Source organism: Tetrao urogallus (genome assembly GCF_951394365.1).
Source record: "Tetrao urogallus genome assembly, chromosome: 6".
NCBI classification, from domain to species: Eukaryota; Metazoa; Chordata; class Aves; order Galliformes; family Phasianidae; genus Tetrao; species Tetrao urogallus.
Window position 1 is genome coordinate 30,833,343 of NC_136819.1, and position 20,444 is coordinate 30,853,786.

Genomic DNA, 20,444 nt, shown 5'->3' on the forward strand with positions numbered 1-20,444 from the left:
GACGAGCAATATATGAATAGACAAATTTGAAGCACTGTTTTATCCTCATCATTTCCCAATTCCATAATTAAAATAACTGGAAGGGCAATTCTTTGACTGATCACTCACTGCTCAACACTGAGTAAAGCTTTGTGGTAGTTACATCTTATGTGATATCTATGAGAACTGTATGCAAAAAGGAAGATAACATTGCATTATAATTAGCTCATCTGCTAAAATCACCAGATTTTTAAAATTTTCTTTGAAAGGAACAGTAAGAAAGGCAGAATGACCCCCTTTTGTGAAACCATGTGGCAAGTAAGCATGATAATATATCTCAACACAAAATTCATTAACATACAAATTCTAGATTTAATCCAAGGCTTCAACAAACATCTGAGGGAAAACACTTCTCAAATGCACCTGTGCAACCTGAAACACCTTAGTGTGAGAAAAGTTCGGGTCTGACTGTTCAGGAATTCTGATTAAGTAGAAGCTTTGAAATAAAGATGAAACTGGTAGTTGGTGATAAGATTAATGTTTTTTTTTTCTTGGGTTTCATAAAATCACTACCTGACAGCCATAGGTTTCCCAGAAACTCACTTTTATTATGTATCATAGCACTTTTATTTTTTAAGTGCTCATACAGGCTGTCAAAATAAAAGCAGAGCATAAAAGAACAGAGTAAGACAACAGTTTAAAAACAATATTAAGAACTTTATTTGTATATCCTTATAATTTTCAACTCTTTCCTTCATAAAACTAGCAAGCATCAACTATTAGAGCAGAATTTTTCCAAGCCACTACTTGCTACCAGGTTTCTGCATATTTCAGCTAACTTAATGAAACCATTCCTGGTAGTAAAATTAGGAGAAAATGCAATAAATTATTATTTTCTCTAGATGGTGAAGATGAAACAATAGTATCAAACTATTAACAGTACCATTAGATAACGAAGCCATCTTCTCTTGTCAAATTCACCAAGATGAGAGTGTGGATTTGCTTACATTGATAATTTCATTATGACTACAGCCTATTCACCAAACACCTATTCGCAGTTGAACACTTATTTCCAAGCAAAGTTCACACATCTCATGTCCAAAGCAGATGTACCCCTCTGTTCTGTGACACAGCATCTCAAGGTGCTTTTCAGGTTGTTTGTTCCTCCACAGGTGGTAGGGCATGTGCCTCTTCTAGGTGAAACCAGAGCAACAGTTTGTGAGTCATTATGTGAACTAGAAGATTGAGCTGACTTGCGTTAGAAAGAAAGCATGCACAAAAAGATCAGATCTGTTGACTGACTTAGCACACAGCACGGTCCCCCAACCAGCTGTAGACATACCAGGCAGATGTGAGCTGCAGTGCTGGAGTAACCAAAGGCCAGGCATAGACATGACAAAAATGCCTTAGCTTGATATTACCACTGAAACCCTGTGTATTGGAGTTGGAGTCTGTGGAAGTTGTTATCTAAACCCAGACTTGGGATAAAAACAGTGCCAGGCACAGCGCTTAAAGAATGGTATTAATTCAACCATGTTGTGTAGTCACATATTTTGTATAATTTGTGTATCAGCATCATTTCAGTTTCTTTCAATGTTTTAACAGTCAGCTTGAGCCAAAATACTGCTGGATAAACACCTCTACTCACAAGGAACACCTCAGGTGAAAACAAACAGGGTCTGCAACAGCAGAACGCTGTAGAACATAATGGAGAATTTTAGTTTAAACTGCTTCTTCCTTACAGTTCCTCAATCTAAGTGTCACTCAGAGCACACACAGAAAGGCACCTGTGACCTGAATTGCAACAGAGCTGATTTCTCTCAGCTGAGTTGGCAAGTATTATTCAAATACAAAATTTTAAATATTGTGAAGAATAGCTTGTAGTTACCCAGCAGAACCTAATTTAACTGTCTGAGTTTTACTCTCAATACTTTGGTACTGCATATATATAGCATAAACAATCTTTCATTCAATCTTTGCTAAAATGAATTAAGTAACAGAAACAGAAGTTGTAAAAAGGAAGCTAATTGTTCTATACTCAATATAGACTGCAGTAAGCTGTATATAATGCATAGAACAACACGATACTGAAAAGGCTTACTCTTCATAGAACCATAAAATATTCAGACTTAAATTATGATGTATATCACTAAATCTATTTCTCTGCAATTCCAATCAACCACATAATCTTTTCCCCAAAAGCTCAAAGTTTGATTTAAGCTTATTGGATTGCTTGCCCAGAATATGAGAAGTCATAATCTCACCATCTCCAGAATTCATAGGCCACTTTACCAGAAAACTTCTAGTGTTCAGTCTGAATTTGGACAGGGGCAGATGATACCTGTTCTCATGCTAATATTTTCAGATTCAAAGAAATATCATAGAGAAGAAGTCTCCTGCAAATCAAAAACTACAACTCATTTCCAGCACTATGATAATCAACCTCATCTAGTACACCTGTCTCCTCTGGGGCTGTACCTGGGACTTATAAGCATTGTGATCAACCGCCCACTGCAGCTGTCTCCTCCACAGCTGTTTACAGTCAGCATGCTAACAACAGAAACTCTCTGAATTAGCGCTGGATGGTATTTGCACTATACACTATTCAATTTTTCCCTTATATATCCCTTATTCCAGTCCTTACAGTCATCCAGTTCTTCCTGGATCTTGCAGTCTTCTTCTCTATTAAAAATAGATGCGTGTTTTGCTATTGGCAAATTCGATCACCATGTATTTTTATCTCCAGACTAATCTTTTTAATGAAGTTACTGAACAGAGTTTATTTGAAGACATACCTCCTGAAGAGTTCCACCAGATATCTCTAGTAACAAAGCTCTTTCAGTGCTACTTGTAATCTTTCTCCCAGCTAGCTTCCTCCCTCACATTACAGTTCCCTTACTGATTAAGAGCATTGATTATCAGGTACAGAATGCATGTTTTTTTTTGGCAAGAGTCTTTCAGAAATAACATGCTCTTATTTAGGTAAAGACTGTCTAATAATGCATGCTTACCTAGAGACTGTCGTGAGGACTTATATAAACTTGGGGATTATTTTGCAGTTTTAGTCTTCCTTAAATACTTTTTTTTTTTTTTTTTTTTTTCAGGACACAATATAAAATTAAACAGCAGAGTAAAAACACAGTTTAGATCTGACTGCACCACTTGCTTTCCACTTTCAGAGGAAAGAAAGTAGTTAATGCAGGGACAAATACTTAGTGACATATGTAAAAAAAAAAAAAAAAGACTGTATAGTTCTAAGGTGAAGATATGAAGTATATATCAAAATCCATGTGCACATAAGGAGTACTGCTTTTGCACTGATCCTCAAAAAAAGCTAACAGAAGCTAGAAATAAAGATAAAAACCAGTTATAGACAAGCAACAAGGCTAACAGAGTGTTCCAGCAAGGGAAAAGGGTCATGGAAAATCACACACAAGAAAAATTTCTTGTATGACACACATATGGCAAAAGTGAAAAAAAATAAGTCAAATTTATCAATTAAGGACTTTATAGAACATAACTCAAAATATATTTGAAGGCTTAAATAGCCTGTTCTTTTTTGCATAAGTACCTAATAGCAGAAGAATTTATTAAATTAAAAAAAAAAAAAAACAAAAAAAAAAAACCAACTTGCAGATTTATTCCTTAAGCACTTAAAGACTATTTCTAGCAAATAGTTCATATGCCAGGGTGATCACACACCCTCACACAATTAACAAATGTACAATTAGAAAAGTGGTGTGGTTAGGACAGCTTTTCACAACAATCAAAACCAAAACACTCACCCACATCCTCAGCTCACAGCAGAAAACTCCAAAAGGAGGGATCTCTAGAAAGTGATCCTTCCCCCATGGCAGTCAGCACTTAAATGGAGTCTAGGAGAGGTGCAGCCAGGCTCCATCCCTGCAGGTCAAAAATGTGAAATGCCTTTACCTGTGCTCCCATAGGTGACTCAGTCCTTGCTTCAGGTGGTCAATTAGTGGTTCAGACCATAACTCAACAGTTCCAATACAACCCTAAAAACCAGGATGCTATTGAAATTCTAATTACATGTGCACAAGCCATTTTAATAGATGCAGTAAGTTTAATAATGAATGTTTAACGAACTGCAGAATCAGCACTACAAGCTAGGTTTTATAAATGTGCAGAACTAGGTAAATTAATTTTGTTCTTAAATGTTCTAATAAGAAAGGTAAAACTTGATGTCTTTTAAGTCAGAGTAAGCAATATTTTCTATTTTGTTATTTCTCATATTTATCAACCGAAGTTTTTTTGTGCAACAAGCTCATTTTTCCCTGATGTGAGGCTTTATTCTGAAAACATATCTACTTTATCCTGCCCAGAACCTTAAAAAATGTTCCCTATTCCACATAAAACTGTGTAGGTACAAATGACATATTTAAGTTACGGAAAATATCCATGCAATATATTTAAACACCTTTCTTGATATCAGTTTCTCAGTTCCTCAGTTCAGATTTTTAATATAAAGACACATTAACCATTCCAATAAAAAAAAATCTGTAGTTTCTGCACACAATCTGCACAATGTGCTGCTTCATAGTTCATCACGAAGCACTTAAAAAACAACAACAAACAGACAAGTGGGATCAGAATTATATCCCAAAGTTCTTTCCACATAAGGGACCTGATAAGATTTCATGACAGTACCGTTGCATACATTACCAGGATAAATTCCAACTACTTGGGATTTTTTTCCCAATAAGCTGCAATCTGACTGTAAAACAAACTATTATAAAGTCTACAGAACACGTTATAGAGATGTTTGCTTAAGCAAAAAGTGAAAACTTGCTTTTTTTTTCACTTAACAACATGCTTGAAGTATTGAATGTTTTATTTATCTTGTTTATAAACAAGATTTGAGGTTGAAAGACCGTTGATGAATTCCTCAATGACCGTTTTCAAATTCATAGCATATACAACGTGTTTGCTTTTCTATGCTATTCCAGCCTGTATGCTTCAGCATGAATGTAGTCAACACTTTTGTTTCATGCCAATTTGCAGAGGATGAATTAATGCCATCTCAAGGATTTTTTTTTTCTCCTAAGTATTCAGCTGCTAATTGATGCTCAGTGTTCTAGGCATGTCTTCTTGTAAAAGTTTTTCTTAAAATTCCTTTTGTGGATCAAAAACAAATTCTGGTTAATTACTAACTAGAAAAATTAATCAGATGTTTCTGAGTATTGGAAATTCCTAGAATTTGTATGAAAGCAAAACAGGCCTTTGTAAAGACATTGTACACAAGAAGAACCACAGAATTACAGATCTACAACTGTAGGGTTTGGAAGGGACCTCTGGAGATCATTTAGTTCAACCCCCCTGCTAAAGCAGGTTCCCTACAGCAAGTTACACAGGAAAGTATCCAGGTGGATTTTATCTCCACAGAAGGAGACTCCACCACCTCTCTGGGCAGCTTGTTGCAGTACTCTGTCATCCTCTGTAAAAAAGTTTTTCTCATGTTCAGATGGAACTTCCACTGCTCACTTCCTGAGGATGTTGAATGAGACTAGACTAAATATCAATGCCTGGGGAATATAGTACAGGCCACCAACTAGACTGTGCTGCTGATCATGAATCTCTGAGCTTTGTCAAAGTTCTCAGTTCACCTCATTGTCCACTCACCAATTCCACACCTCGTAAGTTTACCCAAAAGGTTGTTATGGGAGACAGTGTCAAAAGCATTGCTGAAGTCAAGATAGCCAAAATCCACTGCTGTCCCCTCATGTACCCAGCCAGTTGTGACATCATGGAAGGTTACCAGACTGGCAAAGCACAATTTTTCCTTGGTGAAACCATGTTCCCCATTCCTGATAAACTTCTATTCATCGACTTGCTTGAAGATTATATCCAGAATAAGCTGCTCCATTGTCTTCCAAGGGACAGAGGTGAGGCTGACTGGCTTGTGGCTTCTCAGTTTCTCCTTCTTGCTCTTTTTGAAGACTGGAGTTACTCTACTCCAGTACTCAGGCATCTCTCCCATTCCCACAACCTTTCAAAGATGATAGAGAACTGCTTGGCAATCATTTCTGCCAGCTCTCTCAGCACTCATAGGTGCTTCCCAATGAGCTCTGTGGATCTATATGCACTGAATTTGCCTCAATTATCTCTGATCAAATCCTATTTTACCTAGGGGAAGTATTCCTTATCCCAAACTCTTATGTCCAGGGCCTGGGATTTTCAAGGGACATTCTTAGTAACAAAGAGTGAAGCAAAGGAGGGCATCTAGTGACTCTGCCTTCTCATAAGGAGATCTGAAAGTATTGGAGGAAAGAAGTGGCTTTCCCAGTATAAATCTTGTTACTGATTTATTACAAACTGAGAATGGTAGACCTCCAGTATGAACTAAGATCAGGTTTCATTGACTGTTTCTTTAAATTTGCACAATTTGGGGTACCGTTGTTGCATTAATTTGGAGCATAATTTTCATAGAAAATGAAACTGTCTCAGACTTAAGGATGATTTTTAAACAATTTAGGACCCTTATTTTAGAGCTGCTAAACCTGAGGCACAAATGCAGTATTTTAGTTTGAACCGAAAGGAAAGTAAAGGTAAACAGCATCAAAGAGATCAGTGTGGATGAAAATGTGTCACCCTCTCTCATGTAACTGAATCTAGGGCGTGGTGTAGGCTTACTCTCTTATCACAGAACCCATCCCTCAGGCTGTTTACAGTAAGGTGCAGAGCAGGCCAGGCATTTGTAACTCTTTTTAGCTCACTTCAAGACCTCTGCTACAGTTATCAGCACCTTGCATCATCAGTAACATCAAAACTAGCCAGAGTTTCTTGACGTAGCATTGATTCTCAATTCAGAAACTGGAGAAATGAAAAGCAGGACCATTACTAACTCATGATTTCCATGCTTTTCTAAGAAGCCAAAGAAATGTCTGCTTAAGAATCCTATCCTATTCTACCCAATTCTATTCTTCAGAGTAGAAAAAACTACTCTGGATTCACCTTCCATATTTATTTATTTATTTGCTTCCTTTAGCTTAATTATTTATTTATCTGCTTTAAATGATCCAGGGGGGAAAAAAACATCCAAGTTTAGAATTGTCAGCAAAATCAATAATAAATTTCCTTTGATCTGTATGCTGATTTCAAAAAGTTACCTGCCTACACCTCTCTTCTTTGATGTACTTGATGTACTTTTTGTTACTGAAAACCTCAGATATTGTTTCTGTTCTGGCTATTTGTATGATTATTAATTAGAGAAATGCAGCCTATGTGTTTCTAGTCATCTGTAGATTCTTTTGTGGGCAGTAACATGCTAAGCACTCTGAAGACATGGAGAAAGCACTTGCTCCTGCCTGACCGAACTTTGTTTAAGCAGGCAAAAGGAGAAATGGGAGAGAATTTAACTGGAATTACACAACTAATGGCAAACAATGGAATCCACATTAACTGCATTTAAATCCAACAGGCAGTGGATTGTACTGCTTTTTGCCTGTACAGGAGAAATGAAGAACTCAATCTATTCACTAACTAGAATGTATGTGGTATATTGTACTGGAATACAGGTTTGAGTTCCCTATTTTTGCCTTCTGTTTTCAGCCTGGTTTCCTAAGGAAATGAAACTTGTGCAATCACAGTGTTTGTGTATGCGTACATGCACAAGAGTTCAAGTAGTATCTTTTCAACCTGTTGGCAAATTGTAACAAGGTTTGACACATCTCGAAGATAATGTAATTCCTACAGGCCCTGTAAAATACTGAAACAGTTGTGTATGTCAGACAGTAGCTAGGGTGCAAATATCATCAGATTCTTGAAATTTTTTGTGATAGAAATCATGCTACTTTTGTTTTGATGTTAACAGAACATAGATCCCTTCAGTTAAGTTTTCACGTTTTTCTCTATGTTAGGAATTCTGTTAATTAAAAAGACAAACAAGAACTACTTGTCCTTTCCAGATGCTACATTTAAAGAAAGGAAGAAGAAAGATGAAGCTTTGTTCATGATTTTGATTATTTATGCTAATGATGTCAGTTGTTATATTTAGACAAAGTTTGGGAGTTGTAATTACGAAAATATCAGTGTAAGCAAGGCCTCATTAAAGCCTAGGGAGGGGAAAGACTCAAGCTCTAATGTTAGAATATACAGCTTGAGCATCTGGATCATACTGGGACTTATTTTGCTGCCTACTTGGTTTGCTCCACTTCCTAGCTGGTGAAATGCTTTGCCAAGAGTATGTGAAGGAAGCTGGAGAAATAGTACACTTACTTAATTTGAGTCCTACTGAGCAGATCAGAAGGTTTTCTTCCCTTTTTTTAAAAACAAGTACTTCAGGGAAATTTAGCTTTCCACCTTCACTAACTTGAGCAGCCTTCAAAGGATGCAATTTTCATTGTGTCATACACATTCACTCAGCATATGCATAAAATTGAAGGAAAGTGAAGACCTTTTTATATGGGAAAAGCTGAAGAATGTTTTTATTCCAGTTGCTATAGTAATTAATAGAGATAACGACTGCACAATCACTGCAATTATGCATTTAAAGAGGGTGATACTTTCAAACAATAATAATACAACTGCAATGCAAGGAAGTGCAGTAATCAAGGAAAGTTGGGAGCATAGGTCAATAGCATGTTTATGACTTATCTGTTGGATTCTGATGAAATGTGATAGAGGGAGGTTGATTTTTGGTTAAGACTTTTGACATCTAAATTCCATATTTTGCTCTTCCACAGCTTTTTTTTTTTGTGACCTTGAGTGTCTCACAGCTCAGATCCACAAAAAAATAGCATTAACTAGATATTATAAGCAATAGCATGCAAGTTAAGGTGCTTGGTCACAGTTTATAAATATATATATATATGTATAATTATTTATATATATAAGTAATTTTAAATCACTCATTTACAACAGGCTGCATTCTGAGCTGGGAGCAGTTTAATGTAGGTAAATAATTCCTAGTGAGAGATTCTATCTTGACTTACAACACACGAAGTATATCAGTAGTCGTTGTTGAAAGAAAGGAGTTCTTTTCCTTTAGGTTCTGGATAGGTTCTTGAGACTTACCTTTCAAAGGGCAAGGAAGGCAATACCATTTGCAATGCATAAGGTATTTAAATGGCTTAGATGTTACAGCGCTCTCCTAGGATGTGAGATGCCTCAGTTCAATTCCTTCCACTGTTCATGGAAATTCAAACCTTAACTCCCACATCTCAGTGGAAAAATGTCTTAAATGGCATGCTATAGGATATTTAAAAGGAAAGAATGCTCTCTCTCTCCCCTCTTCCATAATTAAAGAACCTCTAAGCTACAGGGACTACAAACATGAACATGGCCAACTATCAAAACACTTTCTTGGGAGAGGAAGAAACTGAATTCCACTTCTGTTTTATTTAGTATTTAGTACTTAGTACTATGTACTCCTTGGATCAAGATTTTCAGCAGCACACCCAGAGAACCAAACAGCTGATAGACTTTGTTGAGGTTGAGATGGAATAGCATTGCTGAGTGCTTGGAATTCTGTCACAGAATAGAGATGCCACCAGGGTGAGGAAGCAGCTGTGCCAGGATATTAAGAATTTAAATTGAATCTAAAGAGTTTGGAATACAAAATTATCTGTGGACTGAGATGTCCATTAGTACAATTAACATTAAAACTTTGAGGAATTATCATCTCATTTAACAAGCGTAATAAAAAAAAAAAACAGCTGGTAATCATTTTAAAAAAATTAAAAAGCATCAAATAAAAACATCCCCTTATGCAATATCTGAAGTATCAAAACATCAAATGGATTAAACTTAAGCATGGTATTTAATCAGTCAAAAGATAGCACAAGGGTTTTTTTTACAGTGGGAGATTTTGTTGTTTTTCAGAATATAGTCGCATCAAAGTAATTTTCTTGTTAAAAATTTCTTTTTGAATAGTTTTCTTGCTAAATATTTTTTTTTTTGTGAGAGTCAAAAATAAACATGAAATAAAAAGAAATTTAAAAAAATGAAAAAGACATTATTTTCAAAACGGATGAAATGAAATTAAAACCAAAACATTTTTAAAAACAAACAGAAAGCACCATCATGTATTCTGTACATAAACAGGGAGAAAATTGAAATATAGAAGCCATATGGCTGAGATAAGTTTACTGGATAGCTGGATAACTTCCTGAATTTCCTCATATCCCTGATGGTTTCAAAAACACTGAAATTAAATTGCAGGGAACAGGAGGATCAGGTAGATGGTATAAGCAGTGTTGAGGGATACATGCATGCAATGCTTGAAAATGTGGCTGCATGTTAACTCGAACTACATATACGTAAATGCAGGCACGCAGAGTAAAACATGAAAAAATAATAATAATAAAAAAAACCCCTATCTTTCTCAGTTTCATGCATTATACTCAAACATGTTCTGTGATTTACGCAGCACCTATGGAGCAACTTCTTATTTAAGCATATAAAATATAATCAAATTGCATCTGTTAATTTCAGCATCATTACCACAATTATCAGCGCAGCACAGTTTAGAAAATCTGCATGAAAATGAAATGGTTTAGCACATCTACATGTGCTTGACTTCCAGTATAATGTTAAGCCACTGTGGCATATGAGTGCTTCTCTTTGGTGGGTCAAAATGAATCCTCAGTAGAGGATGAACTGTTTTTCCATTGCCACAACAACAGAGATAAAAGATCTTAAATGGGCTTGCTGCCCGTATACAGCTAGTTTATACCTTGTAAAACCATGATTTGAATATTGGTAGAATCTGACTTTCATTTGTGCACATTTTTCTTTCAATATTGTCATTTCCCTGCACTGTGGAAACAGTATTAAAATTTTGTCCACACTTTTAAATAATATCCTGTAACTGATGCAATTAGCACTGAGAATAATAATGTTTGGCATGCTCTTAAATGTGACGTAAGGCAATCTGCATTAGAATATACTAGTTCAGTTACTCTGACTTATTAGTCATGCAATTTATTGACAATGTTTTTCCCTCTTCCTCTTTGTTTTCTGACTTTTTTAAGATTGATACTACTAAGCTTAAGCTCAAATCTTGAAACATGCTTGCATTTGACAAGGAAATAGCACAAATCCCTTTTTAAAACCTGTTAGTCACCCTGAACAAACATTGACAACCACCCCTTCAAAATTCCCAAGAAGATAAAATAGAACAGGTAGATAGGAAAACAGAAAACACACCCAGGCAACCATGTTCAGACACTGCCAGAATCTTTACATTTCACTAACGGGTTATTTCCAGGTTGTTGTAAGACCTCACTGTTCAGATTCATACCTTTGGATTTTAGAAACACTCTGAGTATCAAATAAAGATATAATTAATTATTATTATTTTTTAACAAATCATTGAAAGGACAAAACAAAAGCTATAAACTGACAATTTAAAAACCAAACACACAAATTCCAGTTGGAGCTACTAGAATTTTTGGAGACTTTTCCTAGCCTTCTTGTAGCCTGACTGCCAGAAATCTTAGCACTGAAGGTGCTGAGCATACATAGACATCTATGCATTGTTTTCTAAGTTGAATGTTTACAAATACAGCTATAATGAAAGTAGAAGATCCTTAACCTAAAAACGTGCTTGCTCTGGGACTCTGTAGGAACCCCTTAATGTTGCTCCTTGAGTTGTTCAAAGCAAGTAAGGATTTTCTTTAAACCAGTTCAATTTTCAGCATATGACTATGCCTCTCCCTGCCTGTAAGAAGAGCAGGTTTAAATGTGTTTGCTGAACTAGTGCCAAAATATTTTTGAATCATAAGACTGATACACTAGTGAATATTTATTTGGGTATATATTTGCATTTACCTTATTTTCAGTATTGCTACAGCTATTCTCTCTGATTAAAACTGAAGCCAGCAATTCCTTCCCTTCCCTTCCCTTCCCTTCCCTTCCCTTCCCTTCCCTTCCCTTCCCTTCCCTTCCCTTCCCTTCCCTTCCCTTCCCTTCCCTTCCCTTCCCTTCCCTTCCCTTCCCTTCCCTTCCCTTCCCTTCCCTTCCCTTCCCTTCCCTTCCCTTCCCTTCCCTTCCCTTCCCTTCCCTTCCCTTCCCTTCCCTTCCCTTCCCTTCCCTTCCTCAATAACAACAGGTGACAGAAAGCCCTTGGCAACCACTGGTATTAACTTTAGCCACTCTGCCTTTATTCACAACCCTGTTCCGCTGATCCCCAGCACCAAGAGCTCCACAGTGCGCTGGGGTGTGTTTGCGAGAAGATGCTTTTTCTCTCCTGCTCTCTTGCTCCACTCTTCCTCAGTTGTTTCATATTGAGCACACCAAGAGGAGAAGAGGGAAGAGTAAGCAAAACCAGGTTGGAAGGGAAAAGAGCATTTCCCCTAAGGCAATACAAAACGAAAGGTGGTCTGGAGGAATCTGGAATTTACTGATGCACTGCATTATGTCCACCTACATTCATCACTCAATCAGTGTTCAGTTCAAATTAGCACTAGCTTGTACTTCAGGGCAAAATCCCCTTGGAAATGTTTTCTGCCCTGCTTATAAGATCAGAAAGGCAGCAAAGGGCAGAGAAACACCATTCCTAAAACATCCACATCCTGTGAAACCTCTGTGATTACTTCTTTCTCCTTATCTGTCACTCTTCCTTCTTCACACAATCCCTACCACTTAAATTTGTCAAGGCAAATAGTGTGGGCAAAATCATTAATACTGGCCTTCAGCTCCACAAAAGCAAAATCAGATTTTGTGCATTGCGTTTGAAACTTTTGAATCAGCTCAGTCTGATGGAAATAATGTATCTACATTTCTTTCCTATTCAAAGGATCACTGCAATTTGAGTTGGTATTTGAAAAACAGTATTACATTAAACCGCACCGCCAAAACACCAAAGAACCCACATTTCACTGAGCCCAACTTTCATCCTGTCACGCTTTCAAAGGTACTGCCTGAGCCACAACAATTTATCTGTGAAAGTACTTTAAAAAGGTTAAAACAATTCACTTCTATATTTCTAATAAACTGTGTCTCTCTTCTTGGTGCTGACCAAGAGATATCCTGTAAAGGAAGTAGCTAATCACCGTCTCCTTGGAAAATGTTTACAAAGGGACATAGGGGATGATGTTATCTACATCCTGTTCAAGCAGCTGTTTTGTTCTTTTAAGCAGATGGTGAACTAAAAGAGGCATTCTTAGTAGTATTGTTATACTTTTCCTTTCTGTGCTTTGAGTCTCACCACTTCTGGACAGTAGTTTGTTCAAAGGTGTCGGATGTTTTTCACCTCATTTATCCATATTTCACACACATTTTAAGGAAAAAAAAAAAGACACTGCACCATGATTGGGGTTTTGTGAGGGGCATATGAGGTATGGGGAAGGAGATTTGTTTTTGTGCAATTCTTATCATAATCAACTCATAAATTTATTTATATCTGAGCATCCTGGTGACCTAAATCAAAACTAATAAAATACATTAATTCCGAAAGACTGTAAAGGAAAACAATTTTGTTATGGACTTCTGTAAGGGAATAGACATTAGGAAAACACTGCTCCTGGACTCACAGTACAAACAGGCTTTGTATGGCAGAATTAAGTGTACTTCTGGTTTCAGCAGTACAGAACACAGATTTCAGTTAGTAAAATCATTACATTTCACTGAATGTTACTGTATCATAATATCTCAAAGATGTTGGCTACTGCTGAAATGGCCGGACATTGATGCAAGGTAGTTTAGTTGTACTTGTAGGCAGACAATCAATGCTTGCTGATCGCATTCTTTTAAATAGAAAAACATTGAAGTGTTTACTCAATAGAAAGGCCAAGATGTTACTTTCAGGACAGAGCCTCAAAGCCACACAAAACCAAGTGTGGTCCTATTCAGAAGAATTCTACCAGTTAATAGCACTTCCTAGCTTACTAGACCTGATGTTTTGCTATATTATCAAGCTGGTCTTACTTAAACAAGTAATTTTACTCCATTCTTTTGAAGTCTTCTAGATGAAAACCAGAAATATCTAACAGTTTCAACCCTTTAGTTATCTTTTAGTTAGTTGCAGTTGAAAGTTCAAGACTTGTCCATCAGTAGCTTGAAAATTTTCTGCACAAATAAATAATGATAATTGAGACCTATCTCATCCACCAGACCAAATCTTTACTTCTACAGTCCTTCTTCCTTAATGATTACATGCCATCTAACTTCTGGAATAAAAGCTGCTGAAAATATCCTTCACCAGTGTGCCTCCTTATGTGCCCCTGCCTACCACATACATATCCATACTGGGATCTGAATGAAGCAGGAGTGCTTGTGAAGGGAATTGCATCTTGCTCTATAGGCTCAGGCAGTATCAGCATCCATACACACACTGAGACAAATCCATCTCCTAATTTTGGATTACACAGCTCTCCAAGGGACTTCAAGGCTTTCAAGAGTAACCTGGATAAAGCACTCAGCAGCCTGATCTGGTCCCACAGCTGGCCATGCTTTGAGCAGGAGGCTGGACTAAATACTACCTGAGGTCCCTTCCAAACCTATTCTTTTTTTTGCTTCTGCGGTTCTCTGCAGAAACCCTCTTCAAGTCATGCTTTTTCTGACTGCCAGTTGGTCTAATAGAAGATATTGTTTTTACCTACAAACTATGCCTTCTCTGTAATTTCCAAGACTCAAAACCACAGACGTTCCATCATGTGGCATGTTCACACCCACATGGATCATTAGTAGGACTGGAATCATTCAGTCCATCCCACAGACCTTTAGCATTCAAACTGACAAAATGACTCACAGCAGCTGTAATCATCAGCCTAATTGTTCACTGAGGGTGGTGGGGAATTCATGACTGGCAAATACCTGTAACAAAATAGACACCATTAAGCATTGGATGATTGTATAACACTGCTTTATATAAATTTCCACATTTTTTCACTGATACATCCTTCCCCACTCATTGTGTTTAAAGGCATACAGATAAAAGAGAAATAGTTGTATTTAGTTTGTCTTACAGCCTTAATTCTAAAAGTAAGATGACCTATATATGCTCAAGGTCTCCCAAGACGCAAGAAGAGTCAGTTGATTTGCACTGACTTTCTGTAAGTGAATTCCTCAGTGGGCTCAGTATTGACAACTGGCCATTGAAGTGTTTAACAGAAGCAGCCTTTACAGCCTCAGAAACCTCAGTATAGAGATAGATTGGATAGCTATACTTATTAGTAGCATAGCTACTAACTTTTAAAGTTGTTTAACATATAATGTATTGAAACCTGTGGTTCTAAACTTAAGGAGCCAGATGCTACTGGGTGCTCTCCATATTTTCTGTTCTAACAAAAAAGCTGGAGTCTCACAGTCACATTATTGACAACGCAAAGCGCTCAAGATTAGTGCAGTCATTCTCAACACGACTTAAAAAACACGTTTTAAAAACAATCAGTTCTCACCCCTCTTAATTTGCTATGTACTCTCTGAATGCTTCAGTTTCATATTTTCAAGTCTCATTCTGCAGTCATAAGGATGAATTTTACTGCCACACCCTTTTGTTTAAAAAGCTATAGTTGTCCAGAGAGTTGTCCCAGAACATGCACTGCTGAAGGAAGACACTCCTATCATGACACAAGTGTAAAGTCACAAATACTAACTCTGCTATCAATCACGTTTCTTTAGAAAGGGCAACACTTCGTCTCTGGCCCCTGTGGCAAAGCTGCAGGAGGAGGAAAACAGCAGAGGGAATTGCTATTGTCTGATAACCTCAGTAGGGTTATCAGATCAAATTCTTCACTAACATTGAAGCTTTCTAAGAATAGAAACTTTTGGTAAGGTAGTGAAAACAATCAAAATTCTAGATAACCCTGATTAATATCCTGAACCAGGCTTGGAACGAGACACTAGAAGTGCTCTACTAGCTGCAACACAGGTAAAATTTCATGCTAAGAAGAGGCATTTTAACAGCTACAAACTTCAGTTATAATAGGGAAGCACATTTACATGATGTTGTCAGTAGGGAGGCTATTTGTAAAAGCTGATCACACTTGATAGCCCCACTTTTGGCTTATCACCTTTTAATTATTATTTTTTTTCCACATAGAATTGCTAGCAGCTCTAATGAAGAGAACTTACTAAACCCAATTATTTTGATTACTACTTGTTTTCATAATGTAAGTTGATCCAGCAGAGGGTTTTCATACTTTCTATATGCTGTCCTTCATTCCAGTTGTATTAGCAATCTTTTCTCCTTCTCTGGAGCTGCTTCCCACACTGGATTATCTGGCTTGCCTTCCTAACGACGTCTGCTGACCCCACCATCCTGTAGGGCCCTCTGTTACCACCAGGGAACTTTCTCACTCGCCATTCCAGCAGGACACTTGAGTACCTTTGTAATCAACCTGGGATTTCACAGAGATATAAGTAAAATGGGCTTAGGCGAAAGCTACCGGAAGAATGCATGCATGACACCACAAGTTAAATGTAAAGTAGTTGCCTACTTCAGATCTGAGAAGAAAAAGAAAATTATCTTGCTCTTCAGTAGAGCAAACCTGGTTTGGACACAGACCAGGTATTAACCTACTTCACAACAGGAGGGCATGTCACCTGGAGAATATTACATTCATGGATCAGCACATCAGGATGTTGTACAGGTAAATTGCAAATGTATTTTTGTATAAGGCTGTGTAAGATTCCTTATGGATTAACTCCTGATAAAAAAGCTGGAGAGTACTCATTTGTCTATGAGTGTATGCATGTGCATGAACTCAAGGGAACTACAATTAAAGAAAAGCAAAGAAAGCTGGGATATACCTGTCTAAAGTAGAAGCAGGCAGGGATATTGGCTTACCAACATAGATGCTGCAGAGAACATTGCAGACATGACTCGTGGTCTTGGATGTACATTACGTATTTGTATTTCATAAAGCACAGTGATCTTCAAGCTGGACATGAGCTCAATGCTTATTCAGAGGAATGACACCCGCTGAATCACAGGGGTGATTTCCAGAGGCATGCTGGGTTTTCCTTCCACTTGCAGGTCTGTAGTCAGGTTTACACAGCTGTGGTGACAGCCAGAGTCACCATGAACCTCAGGAAATGGCAGCAAGCTGTGGCCTTGGTGAATTTGGTCGTTTTGGACACCTGGAGAGAAATGTGTCCCGATTGCTGGCAAGGAATTACTCAGAGTATCTGAATCTTACCAGTTAAAGAAACAGTTTATGAGAACCACCCTCGTCTCAGCATGAGGTATGATAGCATTTTGATGCTGAAGAAACTTCCACATGCAAACAGAGCTCTCAGAACAACAAAGCCTGGGTGCCCTTTGACTTTCCTGCTCAGGTACCCGTGTTTCTCAATACAGCACCTTTTGGTCACACTCTCAGTTACATGCAATGAGTTTGACTTTCAGCTTTATTGTCGGGTCATTTCTTCTCTGAAGTGAGAAGAACGGCTGAAATGGGACAATTAATACTGCAAGCGCTTAGGAAATCTAGCAGTTAGGCTGGAAGGACAGTAAGAGGTGGCAGCTGAGCGCAAGTGCTTTAAACCGGTAACTGTCGATGTAAGAATCTCAGCTCGGCGCCCGCCCTGCGGCAGCGCACACCTCTGTCCCAGCCGCCCGTGCCGTACCGCCGGCAGAACCGGGCCGGGGCCGGACCACAGCCGCCTCCCTCGCAACTGCCTCCCGCGGGCGCCCGCCGGGTTTTCCACGGGAGTCCGTGCCGCCAGGGCCCTTTCCCAGCCCTCCGCCGCCGCCGCCGCCGCCGCCGCCGAGCAGCCAATCAGCGCGCGCAGGAGCGGGGCGCGTGCGGGCCCTCACCGCCCGCAGCGCGCCGGCAGCAGACCCACGCGGGTGGGGAGCGGCGAGGCACGCGTGACCCGCAGGTCCGGCCCCCTGGGCTGCCCCGGGTGAGAGCCCGCGCCGCACGCGAGCAGCGGAGCGCCTCGGGGTACCTGGTAAAGCCGACGGTTCGGAGAAAAGCAGCGCTATAGCTCGGCACTTCCTCCTGCCGATAAGATCTCCGCTGCGCTTGTCACGGGCGGCGGCTGCTCCACTCGAGCCGCTCTAAGGCTCCTCCTGAAGCGGGACGGGGGCGATGCGCGGGGCCTCCCCGCTGTCCCCTCCGCCCCGAGCAGTCCGGCTCCCTGCGGCCGCGAGGAGCCGAAACTTGCGCCGGCATGGGAACCTTGGGCAAGAAGAGAGAAACTCAGTGAGTCGGCAGCGCGGGGGCCGAGGCGGCGAGAGGGGCGCGGGGCTCCGTGGGGCTGGGAGAGAGGGCAAAGCGGAGGGACGGGACAGCGGCTCGCCCATCCGAGCGGGCGCGGGCGGCGCGTGTGCGGAGAGCAACCTGAAGGCGCGACCGGAGCGTGCGGCGCAGCCGGAGAGGCGGCCCCGCTACCTGAGCAGTGCCGCCGACGGGATTGGAGGCTGCGGGCGGCTCCGTCCCGGTCCCAGCGGCGTACCGGGGAGCCCGGCGTGCTTTTCGAGTGCCTTCTCCGCGCCGAAAAGCCGCTGTGCGGGGATCCGCGCTAATTAACGTGGCGATCGGTTTCGGATGTGTCACCCGCGGAGCGTTGCCAAGTCGGCCACGGTGTTATTGTTGTAAACTTATTGGAGGAGGACGTGGATGATTTTCCTTCTGCTCACTGCTCGGTATTGACACTGTTGTCAAGACCTAACATATCTGCTGCTGCAACTCTGAGTGTGCCCTGCACCAAAGAACCGCTGGAATAAAGTGTGGAGGGGTGAGGGTTAAGCTTGCAAAAAGAGAACCCTGAAAGCTAAGCAGGCCTCGCTCTTTTTTTATATGAGAACAGGAAGTCAGATCGCACAGTGACGGGGAAATCTAGAGAAAAGGGGAAGGGAACAGAACATTCTTTGCATAGCCAGTGTCAGATTCGCTTCAGGAAAGTTAAGTGATGGCCCCTACCTCTGCAGTCAGGTCTGGGTTCTGCTGGCTGTGTGGGCCATCAAATTACCTCATCTACAGTTCTATGACTTTTCCAGCATGAAAAGTGAGTCAGAAATTTTAAGCTAAGGCCTGAAACTCACTGAGATTAGGTGGGTCTGATCTGTCTTCATTAGGCATCTTTATTTCCAAACTGATCCAGGAGTACAGGATATCCTCGCCACCTCTGCCTGTCTGTCTTATGCACACTGGATGCATTTCTGTGCCTTTTCTTCTTGGGGCTGTCTGTTTATTAATAAAGTTTTCAGCAGTGTTCTGTCTGAGGAAAGTCATATGAAGGCTTAAGATAGCAATATGAAGAAGCTGCAGTAACTTAGGAATATGGTGGACTGCACATTGATTCTGAAAAGAACCCAAAGTTTCACTGAAACAACAGTGGCTGTTGCCATTTTGCAAACAACAAGTGTCATGCTCTCAAGTCAGATTTTGAATCAGTTCCTGTTATTTGCACGTGAACATGTATCAGAACACTGTGCTTCTTTAATATTTCATACAGAATGATGAGCTTGCATGCAAACAATGAACACTTAATATTATCTGTAAATGTACATTCTTAAGCTCTTAAGACATTGCAATAGGAGCAAAGTACTGCCCTAAGCCAAGGTTCATTCTTCATTTTTATCTCTTTTAAATATGTTTACTTATGAAACTATTAATTCACTCATGCATGCTCTTTTAAAACAATTTAGTAGGAATTAATAATATAGAATGGATAAAAACTCACCAGCTTTTTTTTTTTCCTTTTTTTTTTTTCTTTTTTTTTTTTTTTTCTTTTTAAATTGTGAAATGCTCCACTGTGAAGTTGCACTAATAATTTGGGTACTTCATTTCATTTGGAAAATCACTATTAATGCAGCTGGTCTGTCTTGTTACAATGTGTTTCCAGTAATGTTAGATTAAGCTATTTTTTTTTTCTCCTTTATTTCTATGATCACACAAACATGTGGTGGCAGATTACTGTGTAACAATGTTCCTGTTTTGTAGCTTATATAGTATTGGAAACGTAACACGCGAAGAAATAAGATTTGCGGCAATCTGACAGATCGTTCGCAGAGTGCTGTAACTGTGCTCTATCTGTGTTTAGCAAGAAAAAAATGTCATTTACCATGCAGACTCTTAAGTACACTTACAAGTGGGAGGGCTGTGTCTTTCACTAACCTAGCTACAGGGAGTTCATTGCCCTTTAAATCTCTCCTTCTTTTTCATGTCCTTTAAAATTTGTCACTCACCCTTGTACTTTCTTCACTATTGTGCTTTCTTCTAGGCAACCTGCCCAGGGATGCAGCACTGCCCCTGAATCCTCACTTGAGCTGAAGCAGATCACTCATTGTCACAGCCATTCAAATCTTACCCAAGTCACTATGGTGCCTTTGGGGCACTTAGCCAAAGGGGCGACTTTGGAAGACCTTCTTGAAACCTGTATTCAGTCTTTCGGTGAGTATTTGGAGGTTTTTTGAATGGTGTGAATATGTTTCTATACTGGTTGCTTTTAAGCCATTTACCAGTGAATTACATTGATGTATTAACAAAGTATAAAAGCTTAACTGAACATTACCTATTCTGTAAGCGCTGCCATCATATGGGTTTGTGAAT

General features: G+C 39.5%; 1 protein-coding gene across 1 annotated transcript in view; it reads left to right on the top strand.

Moving 5' to 3' along the window:
• Positions 1–18,060: 18,060 nt before the first annotated feature.
• Positions 18,061–20,444, top strand: part of RASGRP1 (RAS guanyl releasing protein 1) — a gene marked incomplete at both ends in the record, with an annotated part of 36,076 nt that continues 33,692 nt past the window's right edge. Inside the window, 2 exons of the mRNA XM_079537651.1 lie at positions 18,061–18,092; positions 20,116–20,285. Coding sequence (XP_079393777.1) covers positions 18,061–18,092; positions 20,116–20,285 — 202 coding nt within the window. The remainder of the gene's footprint in view (positions 18,093–20,115; positions 20,286–20,444) is intronic.